General features: G+C 37.7%; 1 protein-coding gene across 3 annotated transcripts in view; it reads right to left on the reverse strand.

Annotated features, from left to right (window-relative positions):
* ccser1 (coiled-coil serine-rich protein 1) overlaps positions 1–17,475 on the reverse strand; it is a 78,167-nt gene that overhangs the window by 35,447 nt on the left and 25,245 nt on the right. For all 3 annotated transcript variants that reach the window (XM_060880868.1, XM_060880869.1, XM_060880870.1), the window contains exons 6-7: positions 8,018–8,159; positions 3,345–3,422 (exon numbers count right to left, since the gene is read on the reverse strand). In XM_060880868.1, the coding sequence (XP_060736851.1) occupies positions 3,345–3,422; positions 8,018–8,159 (220 nt within the window). The remainder of the gene's footprint in view (positions 1–3,344; positions 3,423–8,017; positions 8,160–17,475) is intronic.

Consider the following 17,475-nt stretch of genomic DNA (forward strand, 5'->3'; position numbering starts at 1 on the left):
CCATCGCAGGGCACACACACACTCTCATTCACTCACGCAATCACACACTAGGGACAATTTTCCAGAGATGCCAATCAACCTACCATGCATGTCTTTGGACCGGGGGAGGAAACCGGAGTACCCGGAGGAAACCCTCGAGGCACGGGGAGAACATGCATTATTAAAAACTTATTAATAAAAAATATATTCTTTCATTCATAATATTGACCATTCCATTTTATTAACAATAATAATATTATAATTAATTAGGCTAAGAATCTAAATGTTTTCTTTTTAATCATCACCATATTAATATGTATATTAATTTGTATACAGGTGTATAATAGTGTATATAGGTATACTGCTAGTCACTGCCTTAGCCATGGGTGTGACAATGTGTGCTTAAAAATATTTTTTAACTAATAAGTTTTGCCATTAAAAAAAAATCTATGGCAGCAAAACTGTCAGAAATATATGCAGATTTCCTAACATCACTCACACTTGTTTAAACCAAACAATAATTCTTTACATGGATCCAAGTTTATATACCTGAGATTTCTGCTCTCTAATTAGACAATACTTTCATTAGATTGATTAGTTAATAAGCATGCAGAATTTAGGAGAATAAAGTTAGCGATATAGGCTAAATCCAAAATAAGGCAAAACACCTGTTCAAAAGTTAGTCTGAACATCACTGAAACTTAAACTCTCTCTGCCGTATCGCCGTCGTAAAGAGAGACAATCTTTTCATTTAGACCCAATTACCATACTTCAGTGATCTGCTGTGTTCTGCATAATTTGTATTTCCCATCATTTTAAACATACTTTTTTAATGAGAGCATGTAGATGTACAGACAGCCGAAAAACAAGTAACCAATAAGGGTAAAAATTACAAATAAATTATAAATACAGTATGGTGTTGCAGTAATAAATGAAAAAAATAAATCCTTCTTACATTTACTGTGTTATTATGTAAATCTAGTCTATGACTTTGGTTACTTTATGCTTCGTAGTTATGAATTGTTTAAAAACAAGTTGATTCTCTGGGCTGGCTCTTTAATGTAGACAAAAATCTTCTTTGCAATTCTATTTTAATGAAAGTTACAATAACATTGCTGCTGATACAGCAGTCACAATGACATTAATGTCAGAACAGCATCGTGTTGCTGGCTTTACATTTATTGAAATAGATTGTTTTTGTCCATCATAAAGTATGTTAAGATTCTATTGGGGAAAAAAAAAACAGGTAAGCTGAGGTGAGCTGACAAAATTACTCTGTCATTGAAATGGAGTTTCATAATGTACTCTCCTTCTTTTTACCCCCCAAGTTCTCTCCCTTAGCTTTGGCCAATTCTCTCTCGGTAGTCAACTACTACCCACTTTGCAACAATAAAGCCTCTATATTAATTGCCATGCAATTAATTTCTAACATAATTACAATGCCCTTTATTGCAACTCATTCTAGACCTACCCTGATTAGCAAAAATATTGTTCTAGATGTTTAATTAATGTAGGACACTACATTTTGAAATGACTGTCTGCAGTGTCTGAGCACAAAGCCATGTTGCCACTGAAGCATTTCAGGCTCATTATTGAATTATATTAACAGGATGGAACAACAACATTTACATGATAAAAAGGTTGTCCACTCATTTGACCTTATTTTCTTTATTTCAGTATAGAGACTATGTGTGGATTTGGGGCGAAGGAAAAATGTCATAAATAAATTTTCCAGTGTTTGACACTGTATGGGAGACTCAGTCAGCCATCACTTGTGCCTCTGCATCATTAAGAGATACAGTCTCATAAGAGCTAAAACAATAAATCGAACTCAGCAGCCTGAAATTGGAACTTTGTATTATTTACTTAAATCCCATTTGCTGAGAATAAAAACACTTAAGCCAGGTTCTGCCTGTTGCACCATGAATATACAATGATACACTTAACATTAAACTAGGTGCCTAATATTGTGTAGGCCCCCAGTGCTGCCACCTAAACAGCTCTGACCCGTCAAGGCATGGACTCTACAAGACCTCTTAAGGTGTGCTGTGGGATCTGCACCATGCCCACTTGCCCATTGTAGGCCCTTTCAGCAGTGCACAGGGGTCAGTATGGCAATTCTGACCAGTCTGTGGCCATGCCACTGTGTGTTCTGACACCTTTCGTTCGTAGACAAATTTGTGCTACAATAGCTCTTCTGTTAGATCGGATCTGACTATCCTTCCGTGAGGCTTGAGTGCCCATGACCTGGCTGTCATGCATACTGGAAACACTTCACAAGACCTGATGTTTTGGAGATGCTCTGAACCAGACATCTAGCCATCACACAGTGGTCCTTTTCAAACATCCATAGACTTGCCCATTTTTCCTCCTTCCAGCACAACAACCCCTACATTTATTCACTGCATCTGTTAGTTTTAATGTTAGTGCTCAACAGAGCTTAATGACTGCGATAGGAGCCACACAAACAATAATCGGGTAATAATTTCAAGAAGCATAACTCCTTATTCTTTGCAGATTTCTCGGTGTAACCACACGAGAGCACTTTCCTCAGGCTCCAGTTATGAAAGACACAGAGATAACAAATATTTGATACACAAAGTTCTGCTCAAAGTAGGACAAAAAGTGACATGGTTCTGTTTCAGGTGGGATTGTGGGTTTTATTTTTAAATATGAGGAAGTTTTATGTTTTCTAGAACAAGGCAGGACTAGTCCCACCCTTCTCCTGTCATCTGAACACAGTGTGAGAATTCATGGCATCCTATTATAAGCTTTCCTCTTGCAGGCTACGGACAAGCTGCGACATCACATGGCCCATTGGTGTGACTGCTGCTCCTGCATGTGCTCCATGTAGGTCAGGAAGGAGGACAGAGAGAGACCTCGTTTCCAACTTTGCTCAGCTCGACGGGATTTCCGATTTGAAAAAAATCCTGATGAGAAACAAAATCCGCTTCCCTCCCCATAAAAAACTCCACAGGCAAAAGTATAAACCTTTCTCTTGTGACAGCCATGGCCCAGCTCCAAAGGATTACCCAACATAATAAAATAATCTCATCAACATAGTTCAACATTTTTTTTTTTTGATGGTTGAGGAAAATAATTCAGATTGAGCTCCCTTCTATACCGAAGTTGAATTGAAGGAAAGAGAGCATTTTGTTGGAAAAACACAAAAGGAAAATAAATTCATTCTCATTATTGCAGTTCAGAAATGCTGGCATCTCTTTTAAGATAAGGTTTATATTAACAAACTGCGAAAAACAAACACTGATAGTTTTTTTTAATTACTAGAAAAATGTGTATACAAACTTTACAGACTGAAAGGCTTAAGAAATTCCCCAAATATATTTCATAATGATGGCAATTACCTTGAAAGCTGGAGACTTCTCGCTGCAAGGGCTTATGGGTAAAGAGTGAAGGCTGCTGGCAGGGCTGGGCTCAGTGCTCTAAAAGGAGGGGAAAAACAACAAAGACCATCAGTTTCAATTCAATCCTTTTTTTGTTGTTGTTGTTTTTAATGTCTTACCCTGAATGAACGACACACAATTCAATACATAGTTGACTTCCAGAAAAGTATTTTATTAGCATTTAGCATTTTGCAAATGTATTACAATTACAAACCTGAGCTCTAATTAACCAAATCCTAAAATTCTTGGCTCAGGTAGATTTTGATAATCTTGAGGCATCTGTAGGAGGTGACTAGATTCCCTAGAAAGGCACACTTGTGTGTACACAGATCCACAATTTAGAGTGCATGTCCAACCAGACACCAAACCACAGTCCAAGGAAATTGCTGTAGACTTCCACAAACAAATTGTATACAAACATGAATCTGGGCACAGTGTATAAAACATTTCTAAAGCTCTGAATTTATGGGATACAGACAGAGTGGGCAGAACGTTTGTGAAATAGAAGAGGTTTGGAACCATTAGGACTCTTTCTAGAGTACAGTTACCAGGATAAAATGGCCTTGGTTAGAACCACTCTAACAGCTTTATAAGTCAACAATCTTAAAAATACTGCATCAGTCAGGCCTTTATAGTACATCGACAAGATAGAAGTCACTCCTGAGTAAAAAGCATATGGCAGGCATTTAAAAGACAGCGTGAGAAAAAAGATCCTCTGGTCTGATGAGATATAAATGGAACACGTTGGGCTTAACTACAAACACAAATCTGGTGGAAACCAGATACTGCTTATCAACTGGATAATACCATCCCTGCGGTGATGCATGGTTGTGGCAGGGACAGGAAGACTGGTCAGAATCGAGTCAATAATGCCCCTTTTCCACTGAGGCAGTTTGAGTGCTGATTCGGAGCCAGAGCCTAATTTAGAACCAGTTCTTTCTTTTTTGACAGCCAAAGCACCGGCTCTGAACCAGGAAAAGTGGTTCTTAAGTAGCACCAAAACGTTGCTGGTCTAGACTTAAGAACCGCTTGTGTCAGTGGCTGGGGGCGGGGCTACTGTTAGCGCATTTGATAATATACAGATTTTTAATAAACTTTTACTTTACCGCAATATGATCAATTATCAGCACACATGATAGTAGGTAGCTACATGCTAAGGCTAACTTTTTTGTGAGTTAATGATAAAATAATGTTATGTACTTTCTCGATTACAACCTCCGATTATACAAATTACATTGAGCTGCACGTACACGTTGGATTCGCCACGTTTGGATGCATTTGTAGGTTCACAAAGCCATGAGCATTAACAGTAAGGCAACATCTGCCATTGTTGATGTGTTTGCCAGTGCTGCGCTAAAGTTGCTGGGAAACGTGACACGTATACAGTGACGTCAGACTCGGCTCTGTGATGGCTCTCTAACCGATGGAAAGGCAAACCGGTTCTTAGAAGGTTCGCCAGTGGAACCAACTTTGAACCAGCACCAGCACTAGCTCTGAGTACAAGTGTCGGTATGTCCTTGAGTAACCCAGACCTGTACTGTATATAATATCTGTGGAGACACCTAAAGATGGAGGGTGTGTGACCTGCCATACCCTACTGGACATATAACACTCTGTAACAACAAAATCATATCTACATATAGCTCTTATATCCATCATTGGAGCTGAATCTATCAATTGCCCTGTACATACTTACCTGACCCTGCCATTCTATATTATGCTTACACTTCACTTTACATCTGGTTAGATTCTAAACTGCTTTTCATTGTACTAATACTTGTACTCTGTGCCATTTAATCTATTGTACCCTATTAACTCTTGGTAGATCAGATGGGAAGTAAGAACAAGGATTTTTTTTCCATACTGTACTGTAAATGTGTTCAAGCTCCACACGAATTTGCAATTCCTAAAAGTTTCCTATCTTGACATTTATTTTACAGAGTCATTCTAGAAACGTGGATTCAATACGGCTTTTCAACTGGCATAATGTTTGTACTTGATAACTGGTTGTCTTTGTGGTATTTTCTGCAGCTCACTGAGATGTAATGCCCTAATGGAACTTGAGTACTTAATGGTTCACAGAGTGTTTCACTGAAAGCACATTTTGTGAGGTGTGCTATAATTTGGAAACGTTGTCCTGTCAGCTTAGCTGACCTGCATGTCAAAATAAAACCAAACATCATCAATAAGTAAAGCAACAAGGTTTGAACATCTGTGATCATTGTTATGTCAGGTTAGCTGTAGATTACTGTGATACTGAAGAAATAGTTAATTTAATGAATGAATAATTAAATGATACAGAAAGCTCCAAAATTATTGGGACCTGTTGAATTGGTTGAAAACGTTAAGGAAATAAATACTGTATGATTTATTAACTCGATCTCACACTGAAACATCTTGCCTTTATTCTAGGAAAATGTAATAAAAAATATATATAAATTGAAAAAAATATGGATCTATCACAATCTCTACAGATGCTCCATTGTTCCTGATAGTCTTTTGTGGATTCTGTTCTTTTGCTTACCCACAGGTTTTCCACAAGGGTTTGAAATATTTTCAGGGAACTGTAATGGCTATATGCTCATATATGGTCATATTCTGTGGTCACTGAACCATTTTTGTGTAGATTTGAATGCATCCTCACATTATCAAGATCCCATTTTTGGACTCAGGTAGCCGGACATTTCTTTAAAATCTGTAGTACTTTGTAGAGTACCTGTTAAAAACGCAACAAGATTCCTTTACAGATTGTCTACCATACTCAGCGGTGGGTATTAGGTTCTTTTCTGTATATCCACCCTATAAGCCAATAAATAAATAAATAAACATCTGACTACAGAACATTGTCCCAGTCAAATTTCCAGTATTGTCAAATGAACTCCAGATACATACGCTTCTTGTTAATGAGGGTTTTGGATTTGTTCTGACCTTCTAAAAGAGGAGTCCACCTGATTCCACCTGTTAATCATCTGATCTGTTAACATATCAGTTCGGATATGTCCATTTCAAATAGATTGTTTATTTCAGATTCTGAGATTTAGTGACCCCAAAATGATGGTCCACTTCCTCAAATCTCCAACTGTGCTCCTCGTCTCTATCCTTCTCTCTGTGCATGATGGCAAAACTGACTTGTGTCATCTTCCAGGCAGGTTTAATACTGCAATACTACTAATATTTTATTATATGTAATTTATTGTTCTTTGTAGTCTTTTCTTTATTCACGAAGGTCAAAACAGTTCAATCTAAATTCATTTGTGTATTCTTTTCATTTTTCTAATGCGGATGAAAAAAAAGGTGAAAAGTGATGAAAGAAAAAAGGAAAATATAAATGTGAACATGTTGATACTCTGTTCATAAAAATCTATGCCATTTCACTCCAGTAATACTGAAGCCATCTCTATATAATTTGAAACCAATGGGAAACTTTGAAGACGTCTTCATCTGTGCTCAATATCACAGGGTCATATAAACAACCGCAACAGAAAAGCACAACTCATTGCAAATTTGTTGGTGAACAGTTTACATATGGAGATGGAAGACGGCACATTTGCAAGTTAATGAGAGGCCTGAGTCAGTGAGGAGGGCAAACAATTTCCTCTTTAATATTCATGTTTTTTTTTATGCTGTGCGCACTTTCCTGGACCTTCTTTTGTCTCATAATTGTTATTTCAGTTTTTACGGCTTACAAAATAGTTTTAGTTGCTACTGTGTAGGGGAAGAGGATAGAGAGTGTCACAGGTACGATGGTTTATAGTGAGAGTCAATAATGAAATCTAAAATAATATGATTCAATAGAATGAAAAGGGACCTCCACTGAAAATAAATGAACTTGTGTTTATAGTCAAAAATATCAGAATGACTACAGTTTTGCCAAATAATAATAAATACTAAGATCACTTGCAGGCTGAACCTCAGACTCAGGTTGCTCTGAGTCCAGCCAAAGCAATAAAGTTTTTATATTTTGCATAGTCAGTAAAGCTGACACACTTCATTTTGTCCTAGCAAAGATAGTATATTTCAGGGAAATATGTCATTCCTAAGCTAATATACAGCCCAGAAGCTGAAATTATGATCTATCATTGCATATTTAACTTTTGTTCTCAACCCCAAATGTCTTCATTGAATATCAAAAACAAAAGAAATGGCCTTGATGTTCCAATAGTTTCAGATGGGACTGTAGCTGTACTCCAGGTAAGTTTGTAATGCTGTACTCCAGGTACGTTTGTAATGCTGTACTCCAGGTACGTTTGTAATGCTGTACTCCAGGTACGTTTCTAATGCTGTACACCAGATATGTTTCTAATGCTGTACACCAGGTACGTTTCTAATGCTGTACACCAGGTAAGTTTATAATATTATGCTCTTGCTAAGTTTATTAAGCTTTGTTCCAGGTAAAATCTAGCACAGCAATACTGCATGTAAGTTTATAAGCCCTTTCTCTAGATTATAGTAAGATACTTGAGTCAAAAATGCCTTACAGTAGCTGTGCTTCCCATTCCAGTGGAGAGGTTTTAACAGGTAGTGGCCTTAAAGCTCTGTTTATTTCTCAGATGATTTAAAATAAATAAATAAATAAAATTAAAAAAAAAAAAGCACAGCAGCTCCAGAAATCAGCAACCAGCATGAACTCTTACCTCCTGCAAAAGCCTGCGAAGTCGCAGCAGGAGCGTTTTCATGGCCGTGCAGTCCTGCTGCATCAGCCTGAAGGGTAACGTCTCCAACCCAGGGAACAGCTCATCATCACAGGGCACAAAGAGAGACACCGGTCGTGACTCCCTGGAAAAAACAAGAGATGGAACAACATGTCAGTGTATTCCTAACATGGAAACATACAAATACTATACAGTATGTACATGCAGTAGAAGCACAATATAAACTGTACTTGTTTAAAAATGCTCATCAAGTGCAGCAGACTTTATTCGTTAACAATGAGTGTTTTTGGTCATGAGGTCTTTTAGTTGCTTCGCCTAATAGTAAACTCTATATCGAGTGATATATACATTAACGTAAGCTTTGCATCGTGCGGTTAATTGGATATTTTGCAAGAAACATAGTGAGCAGTGCAGATACTGTACGTGCTGGATTAGTGGAACTCGAGTAAAAAAAAAAAAAAAAAAAAAAGTATTACACTAGAACCATCAATATAATTACTGAAATATATATAATAATATAAACATAACTGAAAAAGGAAACACAGACACTCAATGAGTGCAGATTATAAAGCAAAAAAGGGGCTAAAAAAACACAGAATAATAAACTTCAGGTATAGAAGAGAGTCATGAAAAAGGAGAAAGCCCGCTCAATAAAAGTAGCCAGTTTTGCACACAGTGATTCCAGATCGGGAAAAAATAATTCTTCTCTATAAAATATGCAACTAAATGTTGAAATTAAGTGAAGCAATTAATGCAATTAAAGCTAAAAAAAAAAAAAAAAACAATGAAGGCTGTTCCAGTTGCTGTTCCAATAAACAAAAATTTCAGAAAATTCCAAAAAGTATTCTTGACTTCTCAACAAACATTTACTGTGAAATAAAATAAAATAAAAAACTGATCATATTTACACAGTATAACATATAAAACCATTTTCATATCTGAGGCATTTAACCTGATAGTTTTCATTTTCTGTATATGAGACTAGTGCTTAATGCGTATGTGTTCCGATCAACAGAGCTCAAACAGCTCTCAGGTGTGGATGTGTCTGTCTAATCCTGGCACAGAAAACTACTAACCGGGGAAAAACTCTATATTTCTTATAAGAATATTTTTTCTTGGAAATCAAAAGCAGTACTGTGGTAATGAATGTGATGATTCACTGACTGCTCACAATCTACACGGTGACTCTCTCACAATGGATGTGCCTAAGGCAGGCCAGAGTGATAAGACAGAAAACACATATATATATTTATATGACAATCGCTACATCTATTACAGGGTCATTATTTACATCATGGATTAGAGGATAGAGAAACAGTCGTGATTCATATTCTAGATACACCAGAGCAGATTTTTGTCGTCCCTGGATTTTACCTTGTTGTCTACTATAGAGAGAACACGCCATCTGAGGGCTTTTTACTCTGGCAAAGAAAAACAGCAGTGTGAGGATAAAAGCAATGACATCTTAGCATAATAGCCATAGCACTAAGAAAATGGCAGGCTGGCAGAGTTAGCTTTGTCTGGGAACACTGATGATAACAGGAATAGGGTTTTTTTTCCCTGACTATGTAATTTTCCTTACTAAAGCACTTTTTCAGCCTCCACTGGCACAAGCTGGATTTCTGTCCCTTCAAACACTATAAATCCTAAATATGCTTCACATTAGTGCCTCTATCTTTCCTTCACTGTAATATGGCCCTGTGTAGAACATCTAAAAGTGGTGCCCATTAGCTTTGACAACATTCCAGTCACCTCTAATATCCCATTACAATATCATTATAGCCATCACAGCTTCCCCCAGGACTCTATGGGTTCATGTCTGTGCACTGTGCAATGCGAATACTAATAATGCCATCCAGTTAGGGCGTCTTATGAAGGAAAGTCTCTTTGTTTAGCCTCCTCTATGATGGCCCCCCTCTGTGCGCTCACCTGGACTCCTCATGTTAGAGGACACAGGGAGCCGGTGTCCCTTTGCTCTAAAAGACCAGCTGTCACATGGAATGGACTCCCCCAGCTGGACTGCTTTATAGCTCATATTCTGTGTTTGGGTTATTAGCGCAGTATTCCCATCAGGGCCTTCAGCATCATGCCACGCACTGCCTTTGATTTCTAATTACACATTAATTTCACGCTAGAGAAGCAGTACTGCATCTGGGCACCATGAAGCCATCCGTGCTGGTATATTCATTATGGAGTTGTAGGGAAAAATTTGGATCTCTGCTTGAACGGCTCCTAAAATACAATCTGATCTTCATCTAGGTCACAGTGGAAAACAAAGACACAGTCTTAATAAGCTATGTACTTGTTCAATAAAGATATGGAAATATCTGGTGTTGAGCAAAACAAGAGGAGTCACAGAATATTATGATATGTTTCAATCAGGCAAAACTCATATAATAAGCTCAAAAACAAGGCTGTAGCTTACAAATTTAATAAACAAATCAAGGAGTAATATAATAAACACTTCAAGCAAAGTGAAGCAAAGTGAAGCAAAAAAAAAAAAAAAAAAAAAGGTCTGCATTAGAGTGGAGTTGTGTATCCTGGCAAGAGCAGCAAAGACAAATATGTGTATACCTTAGTTAGCAAGCTGTTAAGCTGTACAGCACATTTGGAGGCTGCAGATAACCGAGTGAGTAGGAGGAGATTTAACAAATGCTATACCAAAAAATATGAAGCATAAAGACACTGAAAATAGAAGCAGTTTGAAAAACTGATGGTGCTGTATGAATGTGTGCCAGGAAAGAAACCCCGTAAACATGAGCACAAAAAAGAGACGCAGACGCAGGACTGTGGATATACGAACACCCTAGGGAAGTCCATTGGGTCTGATGGACTACTGAGAACGTTTATTGGTGCGTACCTGAAACCATCGGCATGCCAAGATACTGTAGAGTTTACGCTGGACCATTAGCTTAAAGCGACATGCAACCATGAAAGGAGGCTCGTAACAGGATTACAAGTGAAAGGGGTGAAAATGTGTGAAATGATTTAAAATGAAGTGGCAATTCGAAAAAGAAAGATTTGCTCAGATCTAGTTGAAGGTGTTGCATGCTGAGTTCGGTGGATTCTGCTTTCAGAAATTAGAAAAATGAAGTAAATACGAACTGAAAGATATTTCGAGAAAAAAAAAAGAAAACATAAATATAAGGCTTTTTTTTCTTGTCTTGCTTAATAGAAGCACACCAGTGGCAATCGTACACAATTGTATTACGTTATTGAGACGTGCATACTGTTAAAAAACGGGAAAAAAAGACAGGTAAAAAGGTAAACCGGTAAACTACTTTTTAATTTCCTGTGCTGAATCTCAGAAAGATTTTGTTTGATTTAAATCACGTGATATAATGCAACATTGGTGTTAACATTGAGAACGTAGAGGTGACAGCTACACTCGGTGTCTTGACACCGATGCACCTTTTTTTTTTGTATAATCCTCACTTCTATGCTTGGAATAATAATTTTGTCACTGTTGACTAAATGCCTGCTGAAAAAAACCAATGTTATTTCGAGAAATGAAATAATATGAGGTTGAGTGAGGAAGACAGCCTTGACATATGAGTTATATTGGAAGTCCTATATTTAAGTAGTTCATCATTTATAACGTGCGTAATCAGGCAAAAAAAAAAAAAAACATGACTGTAAATCCGTCACGAAGCATCTGAACTTGCCAATACGGTGGCACTGCCTGCCTTTGGAAATAAAAAAAAATTAAAAAAACCAACCAAATGACAAGCATGAGTCATTTTGATTGAGATATTTCTTAGCCTAGACATAAGCGTGCTGGCTGAGAGTTGGATTAGACATTTTCAATCTAAAGTACTTCTCGGTTTGTCATGGTTTTTTGGAGCCTCCCTCTCTAAATCACCTTGAAAGAGAAGGAGACGGAAAGTAGCACAGGCCAGACGCACAGCCTTCTGTCACAGAGGACCACAGCTTGCAAGAACCTATGCAGTCTGCCCCCCTGCTGCAGCAAACCTGTTCCTGAAGGACACGTGAGATGAACTGCCTTTCATGGCTGAGAATTTGAGCACCTGACCACCTGGGCTTTGTCCAGAGACTTAATAAAAAAAAAAGGAAAAAAAAAGGATCAAAAGCACTGGATGAAAAAGTGTAAGGCCACAATAGGGATTAAATTCTTCTCTGCTTTCCTCCAAAAAGATCTCCTACATTGCTAGTTGCTTAAGTTTCTACACATTACGTTGTCTTTTCTACAAGTGATTCAGTCTTAGTCGTGCTATAAGGTAGGATGAACCCATTCTGTTCTCTCGCTCTCACTCTCGCCCCCTCTCCCTCGCTCGGTTTAGCTCTGCCTCAAACCTCAATGCTGGGATTGAGAGAGGGAGGGCTCTGGGGCTGAGAATCGGTTTTGTCAACTGTTGAGGTGTCATCCATAGAAAAAGCCAAGGTTTTGCCTTAGGATAATAAATCATGTCACTTAGCACTGGAGAAGAATAAAAACTCCACAGACTCACAGAGTATCTTTTGCTGCACTGATGGCAGTGGTATAATCCTGCTAAGTTATTTCACTCTGGGCATTTCAGAGCTTAGTACTTAATTGCAGATCAAAGCATTTTAGCAAGAGCGACAGTGGAAAAAGGAAAGGCTCTGGTCAATGCATAGACTGCACCATCAATAGGGTAGTAAGTATCAGTCCCTCCAGAATTGAACTCAAAGTCATTCAAATATTCAAGCTGATATTCAGAGGAGCTTGCAATTTTTTTCCAATTTATCAACGGGTTTCTGCAGATTTGGCCCAAGACACAGTTTAGCCAAACTCGTCCTCAATTCATGTGTGTTGAACCTCGTAGAAAGTAGATTAAAAGATGAATCCTGTGCTTGCAGCATCACCAATTCAACAGACCAAGTCACTGTTACCTCATTGCAATATTTTAGGAGTTTTTTTTTTTTTTTGAGATTGTTGCAGCCAAATACACTTGATTTGGTTAGAGCTTTTTCAAAATTTATGATGCAACTTTCTTGTGGAAAGCTACTTAAACTGGTTAAAGTGTAATCATGGGATCCTTCTTCTTTGGAACTACTTCCACTGACGACATGTTTGTAATAGCTTTCTATAATATCAAGTACGATGCACAGAAACTGAAGAAGGCTTTGGCTGAATGTTTTGATGAAGATGATGATGGGTATGATAATGGGCCTTGGGCCAAACCTGTGGCAAATCTGCAGTTTATTCATTTATTTATTTATATCTCCATAAAGTCAAAACCATATTTTTTTTTTCAGGACTGAAGAACCTTAAAGCCAGGTGAATAATAAAGTCTGTTTTATTGGTCTAATTATCCAACCATGGTACTGGAAAAGCTGATCAGGTGATGTGCTTGGAAAAAAAAAATGTCAACAGTCAGAGATTAAATAAAGCAAAACACTGGCTTGGGTGTCATTGGGTCAATTTGTCTAATTAGTTTTAATAAGTAAGTATGAATAACATCACACTGTTTTGGTTCCATCTGGTATGTTTGTATTCATTGCGACCTATAAAGTGACAGCTTTACCACTAACCAGATGTGAAGTGTTCAAGCAGAAATATCACTAACCTGTATGCTAACAAATATTCAGTCTACATGCACATGCTTTGATTTAAAAACGAGGGGAAAAAACTTCTATTTCAAATAAGACCCTAATATGTCATGGCAAAGGGCCAGAAGTCACAATATCTTTAAAAATATCATAGAAAAAAAAAATGTTAATAATTTTTTGGTCATATCACTGAATAGCAGCTGTCACACGCACGTCCAAAAAAAAAACAAGGGGAAAAAAAATATATTGACTTACAAACTGCTGGCCAGATGTGCTGAGGATGTACAACAGGCTGCATAATACTAGACATAAAACTCTGTTGGAAGATATACAGTGGACGAGCGATTCAAAGCTGTTTTAAAGATACAAGGCCAAGGTCATTCATACGTCTTGCTGACGAGGCAAACCCACCTGCTCTGGAGGGAACTTAACAGCTTTTTTGTGCAGTAATTCAAAAGTAGATTAAAAATATCAGTCTTCAAGTCAGTTTCTAAGAAAAATCTTAGAATCTTTGTGTGTGTGTGTATGTATATATCACATTCAGGCTTACACACACACACTCACACTCACACACACACACTCACACACACTGCCATGCATTTTATTTTATTTTTTTTTTTTTGTGTATGTAATGGAAGTGTTTTATATTAAAAGCACAGAACATGTCCTTAGAAATATCAAATTCTTTTGTTGTTTTCTTGTATTGAGGTTGATATGAGGTTGCAGACACAAAATCTCATCTGGAAAAGAAAAGAAAAGAAAAGAAAAGAAAGATGACAACGCTTAACTGTACCTTAACTGGTGATAAAAAGGGAACAGGATGCAAGAGCAATCGCGTGACAGTCATAATAAAATCTGATGGTGGATCACTGATGCTTTGGGGCTGTTGGTTCAGGTGCTCTTGTGAATATTGATGGCATCATGAATTCTGCCAAAGAGCAGGATATTTGAGCCCAAAACCTCTGCCAGGAGGTTAATAGTTGCTTGTAAATGGATCTTTCAGCAAGATAATGACCCCAAACTGAAGAGGTGTTGGGACAGAAAATCAATCTTGGTTATCACAGTCGTCATGTTTGGGCTGTATTGAAAATCTGTGTGCTGTAGGGAATCATTTTGAATGTATGAAGAGTCTGTATATAGACAGGAAGTGCCTACTAACAAACAACTGCTGAGCAGATCTTATCTGAACGGTGGATCATTCACAGCACAGCAGTGACAGTAGCATGGCAGTGGCGTGTGCATGTGTGTGTATGTGTGTATGTGTGTGTGTGTGTGAAGGAGGGGTGGTGGTGTGTGCTGGTACAAATGCATTAGTGATGGTGGGGTTTCGTGAACACTGAACTTATTGTCCACTTCATTCCACACACCTCTTGCTGTGTTAGGTGGTTTTCACACTAGGCACATTTTCTGAGGTCTGAACCTGAATGTGATTGTTTCCGGCACTTTGGTGTGGATTCACACTCAGTTGATTCTATGGAAACCCAAGTGTGCTCATCTTGTGTCAACAAAAATGCACATGGAGAACACAATGAGACTCAAGTGACTAATTAAATTTATATATTTATAAATATATATAAATATATATAAATATATATATATATATATATATATATATATATATATATATATATATATATATATATATATATATATCGTCGCTGTCGGGCGGAATCCTCGTATCTCCAAAACCGTTATTTTTCAGGAAATGAAAAAAACGGCGTCTCTTATCTGCAGTGAACAGGGTTTAGTCCGCATTGCAGTGGATTGTCTTGCGCTAAATTCCTGTCCTCAGACGAGCACCAGAACTAGCGGGTTCTATTTTTTTTCTTTGAGCCCAGTGTTTTGAAGACATTTACCTCAGAAGACGTGTTGATTCGTTGCGACTCTTCTTGAGGAGAAATATGCCGCGAAGCTCTCCCGCGGAGTGAGGAAGAGGTGGACAGTTGAAGTGTCCAATGGAGTTCTGAGATTTGCGCTCAAGCTATTTTCAAGACTTTAGATTGGTTAATAACTTGTAAAAATAACAGACCCACATGGGGACTGACCAATAGCATCGATATGTGAAAAAATATGAAATTGACCAAATTTGGACATACGAGGTTTCCCCCCGACAGCGATATATATATACACACACACACACACACACACACACACACACACACACACACACACACACACACACACACACACACATACATACATACATACATACATATACACCTGCATTTTTTGGTCTTCTTTTTTCTTGTTTCTCATTTTCCTCTTGACAATACAGCATAGATTCACTAGAGGGTTCAGTTCTGGTGAGTTTTCTGTCCGGTCAAACATACCAACTCCATGGTCATTTAACTGGTGGGTTTTTGTTAGATGTGAGCCAAAATCATCACAATTAAAAGTACCAAAGACTTAAACTACTTTAGTCTGTGTGTACTGAATTTATATAATACTTTTTTCACTATTTGAGTGCACCTGTTTTTATATATAAATATAAAATATATATGTATGCTACCCAAAATCAGAGCTCCTCCTACAGGCTGGGGTCTCGGGTTGAAAATTGCGATGCTCTTTCCAATCCACATGACAGGTTTACCATTTCCATGCAAACCCTGCTCTGTTTTAGACTAAACTGCCAGCATGAAAGCTGCTTTTGTCTTACTATTCCACTTGCCCTGCACATTGTGTGTTATTCATTCTCAAGTCTTCAGGGTCAGGATCTGAACACAGCATTGCTCTTAACAGTTATGGCTGGTGCACTGTTCAAAATTAGACTTTTATTTTGCACCCTATGAAAAAATATATTCAAAATCACACAGAGTCACACTTTTTTTTTTTCCAGATTCTCAAATAAACTTGAACCATAGTATATTAGGGCAGCTTCTAAAAATTGTACAAATAATTAAAAGGTCAGGGAAATATATATAAATTTCTAGGCTAATTTCCATGCAAATATAATTTCCGGCACATCCACATGGGATACGTCTGGCGTCATTACGAGGAAAAGCCAGCTGTCAGAAATGAGACCCAGTTCTGTAAGGACTCAGCATTTGAGAGCATATTTATCAACTATCTTAACCAGTAATGCATTGTGTGCATTACTGTTAGATATAATTAAACAACTAGACACAACTGTATAAATTATGGTAATTAGCTGTCAACAAGAACAACAGACTATCTTGTTTAGATGAGAGTTATATGAGCGCGTCGGGAAACTGAAGTGGATTTAACTATCTAAGAGGCTCAGTCAATCAAGTCGATTACAATCTCCTACAAAGCGGTGGAGACTAAACCTAAAAATTCTTCATCAAGAACACTGGGGTACAAATCCCACAGTGACACTAGAGAGCACTGAGATCAGGCTGCTAAAATCCAAAACAGTCTTCATTGTTTAAACATACACTTACACTCTCGTTCAATCAGATAAATTTAAATGAACTAGTGGCAAGCTTGTAAGGCAAAGCCGTTTGAAATCCCAGCATACTGAAATCCAGTGGAGGTAAAGCTTGGCTTATTTGTCTTCCTCAATCACTGTCTTTTCTCATGTATTCATTAGAGCATCTCTGTGAGCTGGGCGCAGGAGGATAAATTAATTGTTGTTTTTTTTTTTTAATGCAATTTTTATAGAATTGATCACATCTAATTCTTTTGACTGATTTAAAGATTTAACATGCAAATGAATTTGAGTGAGGAGAAGAGAGGAAAGGAGAGGAAAAGAGAGGTGAAAGAAAGGAGAGGAAACAAAAAGAGAGGTGAAGAAAGGAGAAAAGAGGAGAGGAGAGGAAAGGAGAGGAGGGGGAAAGGGGGGAGGAGAAGAAAGGAGAAGTAAGTAGAGGAAAGGAGGAGAGGAGAGTCAAAGAGAGAGAAGAAAGGGAGAGTCAAAGAGAGAGAAGGAGAGGAGAGTCAAAGAGAAA

Source organism: Tachysurus vachellii, chromosome 11 (genome assembly GCF_030014155.1).
Source record: "Tachysurus vachellii isolate PV-2020 chromosome 11, HZAU_Pvac_v1, whole genome shotgun sequence".
Classification (NCBI taxonomy): Eukaryota; Metazoa; Chordata; class Actinopteri; order Siluriformes; family Bagridae; genus Tachysurus; species Tachysurus vachellii.